The sequence below is a fragment of the Anomaloglossus baeobatrachus genome, chromosome 1 (genome assembly GCF_048569485.1).
Source record: "Anomaloglossus baeobatrachus isolate aAnoBae1 chromosome 1, aAnoBae1.hap1, whole genome shotgun sequence".
Lineage (NCBI taxonomy): Eukaryota > Metazoa > Chordata > Amphibia > Anura > Aromobatidae > Anomaloglossus > Anomaloglossus baeobatrachus.
In genome coordinates, this window is record NC_134353.1 from 125708644 (window position 1) to 125720813 (window position 12170).

Here is a 12170-nt window from a genome sequence, read left to right on the forward strand (position 1 = left end):
GATTTTGGTGCACAGTGCACGGGATTTCTCCTCCCTGTCTGTGATTCCTCGTCCCCTCCGCCTGCTTTCATTCTGTGAATGATCTGCCTCCTCTGTTTGCAATCTCAGTCGTGATCTGGCATTCACAGTCTGAAGGCAAAGAGGTCGGGGAATCACAGAGAGGGAGGGCAGGACCTAAGTAGTATAAAAAATCAAAAGCTGATTACAGAAGAACAACAAAGTGGATTTCTTCACCAAAGCTATTAATGTAATCAGTATTACAGTGCCATTACAGCCATGCATTACAAAATCATGCTGACAGGTTCTCTTTAAACACATGAGACACTTGAGCTCACATATGTAAAAAACATTAGACTGTGGTAAAATTGTAGAGTGGAATGAGGCTGGTTGTGATATCTTCAACCTGCTGCTCCTTGTGCCAGATAATGCGCTTCTAGCTGGTGTCAGTCTTGTTCTTGTTAGATTTACGGCTATTTACATGCGATTTATCAAAGTGTTAGTTGTTTAAAACCAGTTCTGGTGAGGTAGAATTGTGGCGTGACTCAGCTTTCAAGCATTTCATTTCATTTTTATTCATGGTTAATTTGGCCTCGGGCCAGCCACTTGCTGTCATCTAGTACTGTTTAGCCATACAGGTTTCTTTTCCACTCGAGCTGATTTTGTTTTGAACATTACCAGAAAAAGGATAAAATCATATATATATATATATATATATATATGTATATATATATATATATATATATATGTATATATGTATGTATATATATATATATATATATATAAAAATAAATGTGACACTTTTGTTTTTCATGAGCTAAACTCTTAAGATCTAAGACTTAATATGTAAAAAACAGGCCTTTTCTCTCAAATTTTCCTACAACTGTGTTAGTGAGCACTTTTGCATATCAAGATACAAAGCCACTGTGAAATATGCAGCTTTGCGGCATTTGGGGTGCCGGAGGCAGGGCTGCCATCAGAAATTTCACAGCCCCATACTGGTAAAATTTTCAGGCCCCCTTGAGACTCTGCCCAGGCTCCACCCGAGCCCCACCTCCACCCCTCAAATCTTCCATAGTCCCACTTTCCACTCTGGAAAAACTCCACTTCTGCACTCCACTCCCTCCCCCAAAGCGCAGTCTGAGTAGTCGTCATGTGACCAATCAATCATATGCGATTCTCATACTTAGGCTGGATTCAGACAATGATATGGCATCCGATGCGAGTGCATGGGATGCGTTATGCTAATGACCCTCGGCTCCCGCTCTGCTGCCAGCATGAGCCGAGTGTCAAGCAACTGTGATCCAATCCTGCGATCGGATCACAGCTGCGGAGGAGAGAGAAGGATTAATCTCCCAATCTCCTCCATTGTCAGCTGATGCGTATATCGTACTGCTCTCTGATGTCATCTTAGTGCAGTCCGATGTTTCTCTTGTACCCATAGACTTGTATGGGTGCGAGTGACACAACTGTCACTGACAATAGCAGCATGCTGAGACTTTTCTCTCATCCAGAATCTGGATGAGAAAAAGCGGACTACCTATTCTCTCTTATTGAATAATATTGGTCCGAGTGTAATGTGAGATTTTCATGCATTGCACTCATCCGATTCATACATGTACTCTTAGAGTCATTTGATGATGAGCTGCTCTTCCTAATTCTCCCAATGTTCAGTAAAAAACAGAGCGACAAGAAGGAAAGCTAATTGTCACAGGACCGTAAGTATGGAAAACCCATATGAGTGGAGGGGCCATGTGATGACTACTGGAACCAGCAAGCAGAGCCAAATCATGCAGGGTGGGGACTCGAGCATGGCGCCAGTACCAGGATACTCGATCGAGTATTGAACGTCTCAAACACCCTGATGCTCAATCGAGTACTGAGCAGTGCCGAGCACTCTCGCTCATCCTTATTAATTATATGGTAGTTACAATATTACATAGTATGCTTGACTAAAGATGCATGTCCAATAAATTGAACTAATGGATGGGAAAGAATAAAGCTAAAGTAGAACTATAATACATGAATCAATCTACCTTAAAAAAGCAATATTTTATTCCTCATCTCGAATGTCAGCACAAAGTTCAGTACAAGAATAAATGTATTTATTGTGAAAATTCTTTTAAGGTCCAGTCCCGAGTATCACTGCCTTTTACAGTTTGTAATGACACCAGCTGACCTTTTAACCATGTAGTGTCTTGTGTAAGTAATGATAGATTGTGTTTCTGGTTTCAGGGGCCGTGTTACCTCTGATGTGTCATCACAGTGGTTCCCAGGCATGGTGTCAGATCATGAATACATCACAGAGTCCATCAACGTTCATCGCCCCGCAGAACATCAGCCAGACTAATGAGACTAATCTCAGCATTACTGCCTTTAGAAACAAGTACAATCTCTATATTGGTTTAATTCTGGCGATTAGCTCGAGTTTATTTATTGGGTCAAGTTTTATCATGAAAAAGAAAGGTCTTTTACGATTGGCTGACAAAGGAGTCACCAGAGCAGGTAAGGAAAATCATTGTTGTTTCCTCATGATAAGATAAACTCAGATTTTTAGGCATTACCTTGTAATAAGAAAATACAAGTGCATCTGAATAAATTAGAATATCATCAAAAAGTTAATTTATTTCATTAATTCAATAAAAAAAGTGAAACACATATATTATTTAGAGTTATTACACACAGATGGATCTATTTCAAGTGTTTATTTCTGTTAACGTTGATGATTATGGCCTACAGCCAATGAAACTCAAAAGTCATTATCTCAGAAAATTAGAATATTTACCGCAAAACACCTGCAAAGGCTTCCTAAGCGTTTAAAATGGTTCCTTAGTATGGTTTAGTAGGGTACACAATCATGGGGAACACTGCTGACTTGACAGATGTCCAAAAGGCAGTCATTGACACACCCCACAAGGAGGGTAAGAGACAAAAGGTCATTGCTAAAGAAGCTGGCTGTTCACAGAATGCTGTATCCAAGCATATTAATGGAAGTTGAGTGGAAGGAAAAAGTGTGGTAGAAAAAGGTCCACAAGCAACCGGGACAACCACAGTATTGATAAGATTGTTAAGAAAAGGCCATTCAAAAATTTGGGGGAGATTCACAAGGAGTGGACTGTTGCTGGAGTCAGTGCTTCAAGACCCACCACACACAGACGTATCCAAATATCTCAAATTTGTCTAAAACTGTGTTAGTGAGCACCTTTGCACAACTGTCGCACTCCATGTGTCAAGCCACTCATGACCAATAGCCAACGCCAGAAGTATCTTACCTAAGCCAAAGAGAAAAAGAACTGGACTGTTGCTCAGTGGTCCAAGGTGTTGTTTTCAGATTAAAGTAAATTTTGCATTTCATTTGAAAATCAAGGTCCCAGAGTCTGGAGGCAGAGTGGAGAGGCCACAATCCAACCTGCTTGAGATCTATTGTGAAGTTTCCACAATCAGTGATGGTTTGGGGAGCCGTGTCATCTGCTGGTGTAGGTCCACTGTGTTTTATCAAGAACAAAGTCAGCGCAGTCGTCTACCAGGAAATTTTAAAGCACTTCATGCTTCCCTCTGCCAACAAGCTTTTTGGAGATGGAAATTTCATTTTTCAGCAGGACGTGGCACCTGTCCACACTGCCAAAAGTACCAATGCCTGGTTTAATAACCACAGTATCACTGTGCTTGATTGGACAGAAAACTTGCCTGACCTAAACCCCATAGAGAATCTATGGAGTATTGTCAAGAAGATGAGCGACACCAGACCCAATAATGCAGCCGAGCTGAAGGCTGCTATCAAAGCAACCTGGGCTTCCATAACACCTCAGCAGTGCCACAGGCTGATCACCTCCATGACACTCCGCATTGATGCAGTAATTCATGCAAAAGGAGCCCCGACCAAGTATAGAGTGCATTTACTGTACAGACTTTTCAGTAGGCGCCAACATTTCTGAGGTTAAAATATTTTTTTCATTTGGTTTTATATAATATTCTAATATTGTGAGATAATGACTTTTGGGTTTTCATTGGCTGTAAGCCATAATCATCAACATTAACAGAAATAAACAATTGAAAATAGATCACTCAGTTTGGAATGACTCTATATAATATGTGTTTCCCTTTTGTATTGAATAACTGAAATAAATTAACTTTTTGATGATATTCTAATTTATTGAGATGCACTTGTATATGTCTTAACCAATATGAGAAGAAGCGGATAAGTGATGTCCCTTTCATTAAGTCACATGACTATTTCACAGGTTTGACTTAATGGAACACTTTTTTTTAAACCTAAACCATAATATTTTTTTTAAAGGTAAATGGACCAGAAATAAAAACATGTTCATGGCATGATGGCCTGTGCACAGACCCAAACACTAACATTTTCAGCTGGTCAACACATGGAATTACAACATGGGACTATACCTAAAGGCCCTGTCACACACAGAGAGAAATCTGCGGCAGATCTGTGGTTGCAGTGAAATTGTGGACAATCAGTGCCAGGTTTGTGGCTGTGTACAAATGGAACAATATGTCCATGATTTCACTGCAACCACAGATCTGCCAAAGATTTATCTCTGTGTGTGACAGGGCCTTAAGGCCCCCTTCACACATCCGTGTTTCCTGTACTTTTGGCGTCAGTTTTCCCATGTACCAGAGACACGTTCACGCGGATCCTCATTAAAATCTTTGGGGATCTTCACACCTCTGTATTTTCACACGCATCGTGTGTCAGTCTGAACCACATGTCTCTTTGTGATCCACAAGGAGACATGTCCATTTTTAACTGACAGCATGGACACACAGACTCATACAAGTCAATGGGTCCATGAAAATCATGTACAGCACACGGATGTCATCTGTTTGACATCCTTGTGCTATCTATGTGCTGTATGTGTTTAACATTGCAAACTATAGGAAAAGATTTGTAATTTCATCCTTCCTTTACCCATACCGGAAAAACACAGATGGCACATAGATGATACACATGGATAGCAACACGGATGATCCGAAAGGACAATGCAACATGTGCGTTTTTGAAATGGATGTGTGAAGGGGGTCTAAGTTTAATTTTCTTCTTTTTTTTTTTTATTAAACGTGGCCTTACTTTAACCAGTAGCTTTTCCACAAGCACATTCTTTCACTACATTAACGTATGCCCACATTTTATGAGTGACTTATCCCCAAAGGGCAAGGCAATGACGTACATGCAAAAAAAAGTAAGACAAAAGGGGTAGAGAGCGGGGGGTGAGCACCATCTTGTGTCCTTGCTGGGAATGTACTATATACTCTTGCCCTGTGTTGTTTGAGTAGTGTTCTGCCTATAGGAAAGGAGTACAGGCGTTCAGTGGGATGAATGAACCCCGGTCCATACTGTTTATCTAAAGAAAGCCAGGCCAGTGGAGGAGAGAACCCATTGACTTTCGTGTCTCCACAACTGGTGTTAGCTGTGGGACACTATTTAGCCCAGCTGATCTGGGGAACTGCAGAGGACTGGTCTTCTTAGACACTGTCCAAGGACTCATCATGCAAGGAGGCATACAGTCATATGAAAAAGTTTGGGCACCCCTATTAATGTTAACCTTTTTTCTTTATAACAATTTGGGTTTTTGCAACAGCTATTTCAGTTTCATATATCTAATAACTGATGGACCAAGTAATATTTCTGGATTGAAATGAGGTTTATTGTACTAACAGAAAATGTGCAATCTGCATTTAAACTAAATTTTGACAGGTGCATAAGTATGGGCTCCCTTATCAATTTCTTGATTTGAACACTCCTAACTACTTTTTACTGACTTACTGAAGCACTAAATGGTTTTGTAACCTCATTGAGCTTTGAACTTCATAGGCAGGTGTATCCAATCATGAGAAAAGGTATTTAAGGTGGCCACTTGCAAGTAGTTCTCCTATTTGAATCTTCTATGAAGAGTGGCATCATGGGCTCCTCAAAACAACTCTCAAATGATCTGAAAACAAAAATTATTCAACATACAGTTAGGTCCAGAAATATTTGGACAGTGACACAATTTTCGCGAGTTGGGCTCTGCATGCCACCACATTGGATTTGAAATGAAACCTCTACAACAGAATTCAAGTGCAGATTGTAACGTTTAATTTGAAGGTTTGAACAAAAATATCTGATAGAAATTGTAGGAATTGTACACATTTCTTTACAAACACTCCACATTTTAGGAGGTCAAAAGTAATTGGACAAATAAACCAAACCCAAACAAAATATTTTTATTTTCAATATTTTGTTGCGAATCCTTTGGAGGCAATCACTGCCTTAAGTCTGGAACCCATGGACATCACCAAACGCTGGGTTTCCTCCTTCTTAATGCTTTGCCAGGCCTTTACAGCCGCAGCCTTCAGGTCTTGCTTGTTTGTGGGTCTTTCTGTCTTAAGTCTGGAATTGAGCAAGTGAAATGCATGCTCAATTGGGTTAAGATCTGGTGATTGACTTGGCCATTGCAGAATGTTCCACTTTTTTGCACTCATGAACTCCTGGGTAGCTTTGGCTGTATGCTTGGGGTCATTGTCCATCTGTACTATGAAGCGCCGTCCGATCAACTTTGCGGCATTTGGCTGAATCTGGGCTGAAAGTATATCCCGGTACACTTCAGAATTCATCCGGCTACTCTTGTCTGCTGTTATGTCATCAATAAACACAAGTGACCCAGTGCCATTGAAAGCCATGCATGCCCATGCCATCACATTGCCTCCACCATGTTTTACAGAGGATGTGGTGTGCCTTGGATCATGTGCCGTTCCCTTTCTTCTCCAAACTTTTTCTTCCCATCATTCTGGTACAGGTTGATCTTTGTCTCATCTGTCCATAGAATACTTTTCCAGAACTGAGCTGGCTTCATGAGGTGTTTTTCAGCAAATTTAACTCTGGCCTGTCTATTTGTGGAATTGATGAATGGTTTGCATCTAGATGTGAACCCTTTGTATTTACTTTCATGGAGTCTTCTCTTTACTGTTGACTTAGAGACATACACCTACTTAACTGAGAGTGTTCTGGACTTCAGTTGATGTTGTGAACGGGTTCTTCTTCACCAAAGAAAGTATGCGTCGATCATCCACCACTGTTGTCATCCGTGGACGCCCAGACCTTTTTGAGTTCCCAAGCTCACCAGTCAATTCCTTTTTTCTCAGAATGTACCCGACTGTTGATTTTGCTACTCCAAGCATGTCTGCTATCTCTCTGATGGATTTTTTCTTTTTTTTCAGCCTCAGGATGTTCTGCTTCACCTCAATTGAGAGTTCCTTAGACCGCATGTTGTCTGGTCACAGCAACAGCTTCCAAATGCAAAACCACACACCTGTAATCAACCCCAGACCTTTTAACTACTTCATTGATTACAGGTTAACGAGGGAGACGCCTTCAGAGTTAATTGCAGCCCTTAGAGTCCCTTGTCCAATTACTTTTGGTCCCTTGAAAAAGAGGAGGCTATGCATTACAGAGCTATGATTCCTAAACCCTTTCTCCGATTTGGATGTGAAAACTCTCATATTGCAGCTGGGAGTGTGCACTTTCAGCCCATATTATATATATAATTGTATTTCTGAACATGTTTTTGTAAACAGCTAAAATAACAAAACTTGTGTCACTGTCCAAATATTTCTGGCCCTGACTGTAGTTGTTCAGGGGAAGGATACAAAAAGTTGTCTCAGAGGTTTAAACTGTCAGTTTCCACTGTGAGGAACATAGTAAGGAAATGGAAGAACACAGGTACAGTTCTTGTTAAGCCCAGAAGTGGCAGGCCAAGGAAAATATCAGAAAGGCAGAGAAGAAGAATGGTGATAACAGTCAAGGACAATCCACAGACCACCTCCAAAAACCTGCAGCATCATCTTGCTGCAGATGGTGTCAATGTGCATCAGTCAACAATACAGCGCACATTGCACAAGGAGAAGCTGTATGGGAGAGTCATGCGAAAGAAGCCGTTTCTGCAAGCATGCCACAAACAGAGTCGCCTGAGGTATGCAAAAGCACATTTGGACAAGCCAGTAACATTTTGGACGAAGGTCCTGTGGACTGATGAAACAAAGATTGAGTTGTTTGGTCATACAAAAAGGCGTTATGCATGGAGGCAAAAAAAACACGGCATTCCAAGAAAAGCACTTGCTACCCACAGTAAAATTTGGTGGAGGTTCCATCATGTTTTGGGGCTGTGTGGCCAATGCCGGCATCGGGAATCTTGTTAAAGTTGAGGGTCGCATGGATTCAACTTAGTATCAGCAGATTCTTGACAATAATGTGCAAGAATCAGTGGCGAAGTTGAAGTTAAGCAGGGGATGGATATTTCAGCAAGACAATGATCCAAAACACCGCTCCAAATATACTCAGGCATTCATGCAGAGGAACAATTACAATGTTCTGGAATGGCCGTCCCAGTCCCCAGACCTGAATATCATTGAAAATCTGTGGGATGATTTGAAGCGTGCTGTCCATGCTTGGCGACCATCAAACTTAACTGAACTGGAATTGTTTTGTAAACAGGAATGGTCAAAAATACCTTCATCCAGGATCCAGGAACTCATTAAAAGCTACAGAAATCGACTAGAGGCTGTGATTTTTGAAAAAGGAGGATCTACAAAATATTAAAGACACTTTTATGTTGAGGTGCCCATACTTATGCACCTGTCAAATTTAGTTTAAATGCGGATTGCACATTTTCTGTTAGTACAATAAACCTCATTTCAATCCAGAAATATTACTGAGTCCATCATTTATTAGACATATGAAACTGAAATAGCTGTTGCAAAAACCCAAATTGTTATAAAGAAAAAAGGTTAACATTAATAGGGGTGCCCAAACTTTTTCATATGACTGTATAGGCATACCCAGCTGGCCATACGTGAGGAATATGAAGAGCAAGTCACGTTATCAGACAGACTTAACGGGTAAACCAAGAATAAAGTTTATTTATCAGGGTAACAGAGTAGCGGCGGGACAAGGGAAAAAGGAAACAAACAGTAAAAGAGACAACTCCAGATACAACCGTGTGTACTTTAGCTGAGGCGGACAGGCCAGGTCGCCACAACTAGTACAATAAGCAATACAAGTTCAAATAGCAATACAATAATGTGCAGATATACGATATTAACCAATCCTACTGTATCCACTAACCTGGCTAGTCTCCTCTAAAGGGCCTATGCAGATACCACGCTCTCACTATGGAGGCCTATACTGGTTCCCTCACCGCCGTACCCGGGCACTACTCACGGCTCCGTCTGCATCGGCTTGTCGGTACGGTGGTGCGCACTTGATGGTGATGCAGGACTTCTTTTTCCAATTTGCTGGACAGCTGGCCTTATCAGGAAAGGAGCTCTAGCAGGCCGGATGCCGACTCTCCTAGATCTCTATCCCTCAGCACGTCCTGGAAGTCACACCGTCCCACTTCCTGCTTCTCTCTCCACTTCTCTCCGATCAGACCAAATAAGCTCTCAGCAGCAGGGGAGCTACAGGCCATTCCATTATGCACTGCTAGTGAGCCAGTCTCTTAAAGCCACATTACAACACAATCTAAAAGTCACAGTGAAGCAACATTCTTAGTCGGGGCTGCACTCCCCTACACATACATAGTAAGTTTCAGATGCCACCATGTATAGTTTGGCTTTGGGAAAAGGACCGGAATGGACATACAGCCGCAACAAGAAACAGAAACTATAGGAGTTGTGCCTGCTTTGACAAATTGAAAACTGGGCCACCTACAACCGGTCAGATTTGATTCAGGAATTGGTCCGTTGGGATGCCCAGAACATCATGGAGGACTACAAAAGCCCAGCTGAGAATTAAATTGCTTGCTAAATCAAAGGTTTACAAAGAGGACCTGGTATTTACCCAACCCACTGGGATTTTATACAGTATGTGCAGATGCCTTGGTCACATGGCCAAAGATTGAATCCTGCAGCCCGTCTTCCAGCTCAGCCTGTTACTGTCTGCTGAGACGAGCCATTGTGGTCTGAGGGTCTCTACCTCAAGGATATACCAGTAGTAGAGCAAGTTATATACCCTGTCCACACCCTACGGCAAGTTGGTCACCCTACACCAGCCAATCTCAATTGCCACATCCAGCCAGTTAATGTCAGTGACACCCAGGTCCAGGGATTTCGGAACAATGGGTCTTCCATCACCCTGGTCAGCCCAGATATTGTCTCCCCAGAATGAAATTTTCCAGACCACCAAATGACCATCTCCCTGGCTGTGGGTCAGTGTTCAGTCATCCCACTAGCATGTGTACAGTTGAAATAGGGGACCAACTACAGAGAGGTCTAAGTGGGGCTCATGGACGGACTCCCTACACCTGTTATTTTGAGGAATGATCTAGATCAAGGATTATCCAGCCAGTTTGTCACAGTCATCACCCATAAGCAAGGCAAGCCATCCTGATGCAGATCCTTCTACCACCTATTCCGAGGATAAACCACATTCCAAGCTTCAGTCATCCTTCTCTGAGCTGGTGACAATGAGTACACCTGACCAGACTGTGGCCATTGACTGAGGGGAGATAGATCAGAAGGACTTCAGGGAAGCGCAACTCACGGACCTCAACATAGAGCTTTTCCGCAGTAAGGTTGCCAAATCTAGGGGATGAAATCAGGGGGAGGTGTATAGATGGGAGAAGGGGTTCTTATATCTGGAAAAACCCACATCCTATCCAGAGAAACCCTGGATCTGTATCCATCAGATTGTAGTACCCAGCAATACCGACCCCAATTTTTGCACTTTGCCCATTACGTCCCTGCAGCTGTGCACATAGAGGTCAAAAAGACCTGGCCTGTGTATTTTTTTTTTACCAAGGGTCACTCAAGAAATGCAGAAATATTAAGCCTCTTGTCTAGTGTGTCAACAGATGGTGGGTGCACCTTGCCGTGCCCTCCTCCAATCCATGTCTTCGATAGGTGAACCATTCCAGAGAGTTGCTATCGATTTAGCAGGAGGTATTGGCTGATGAGTCGGCCCAGTTCTAAAGCAAGCTGATTCAGACCCTCTGGAAGAAACATGTGGTCCGCTTCATGTGCACCACCCCTTCCACCCTGAACTAATGGATTATGTGAGCGCTTCAATGTAATTCTCAAACAGCTCATTAGTTAGTTTATGAGTCTTCACCTACCGAGAGGTGCCACAGGATTCTATTGGAGTCTCCCCCTTCTAATTCTGTACGGCTGAAGCCTTTGAAGCTGGTACGAGAGAGTTGTGAGGGCACCTTTCCCACATAAGAGGTTCCCATTCTGAATTATGTCCAAAAGTTTAGGGAAAATATGAGGTACCTCATGACCTTAGCCCACAGGAATTTAGAAGAAGCCAGATCAGTTACCCACACTTTGCACTGACGAGGGGCAATCACCCCGAAACACCGTGTCTACAAATTGGGATTCTGATCTGGCATATATCCTAGGTCATATGAAAAGGCTTGTTAAAAGGACACTTTTGACTTTTAGGATTGCTACTTCCAATAGGTGGCACTAGAGATTGTCTCCTTTCCTGGAGAGACAATTTGAAGAAGCTCAGGAAAGGCAACCAACATGCCATTAGGGATGAAGAACGTCCAGGCCTACCTGGATGATATTGCAACTTTCAGCGACACCTGGGAAGAGCATCTTCAGTACGTGTCCCAGATGCTGCATAGGGTAGCTAAAGAGTAGCTCACCTGACAAATGCCAGATGGAAATGGCGGAGGTGCTATACCTGGGACATCGATTGGGAAGTGGATGTAGTTGTCCAGAACCCACAAAAGTAAAATCCACAACTCAGTGGCCCCACCCAGCCAACCAAAAATAGGTTCACGCATTCTTAGGAACCACAAATTATCAAAATTTGTCCCCAATTACAGAACAGTAGCAAAGCCCCACACTGAGCTCACCACCAAAAGTATGCACGAAACCTAATCTGGACCATAGAGTGCTAGTCCGCATTCCTCCAGTTGTAAACTCAGGTAGCCCATAGCCCAGTCTTGATTGCTCCTGAGTTCCAATCCCAGTTCATTGTGCAAAAGACACAAAACAGAGAAAAAGCACAAAGCTCTTGATGTTGAGCATTCATGGCTTCTGAAAAAGTTAAGGTACACGTGTTCAAAAAAGTAATTTTAGTTGGAGCGAAGGGTTCTTTTATCTTTGATCTCTTTGAGACTCGCAAATCTTTAGCAACTAGATGTTGAAAGATGTCATGGATTTTTAGG

At 42.4% G+C, this 12170-nt stretch overlaps 1 protein-coding gene across 1 annotated transcript in view; it reads left to right on the forward strand.

Moving 5' to 3' along the window:
• The window catches only part of NIPAL1 (NIPA like domain containing 1), a 51454-nt gene that overhangs the window by 20981 nt on the left and 18303 nt on the right, over window positions 1-12170 (forward strand). The window contains exon 2 of the mRNA XM_075347017.1: window positions 2233-2502. Within this exon, the coding sequence (XP_075203132.1) occupies window positions 2233-2502 (270 nt within the window). The remainder of the gene's footprint in view (window positions 1-2232; window positions 2503-12170) is intronic.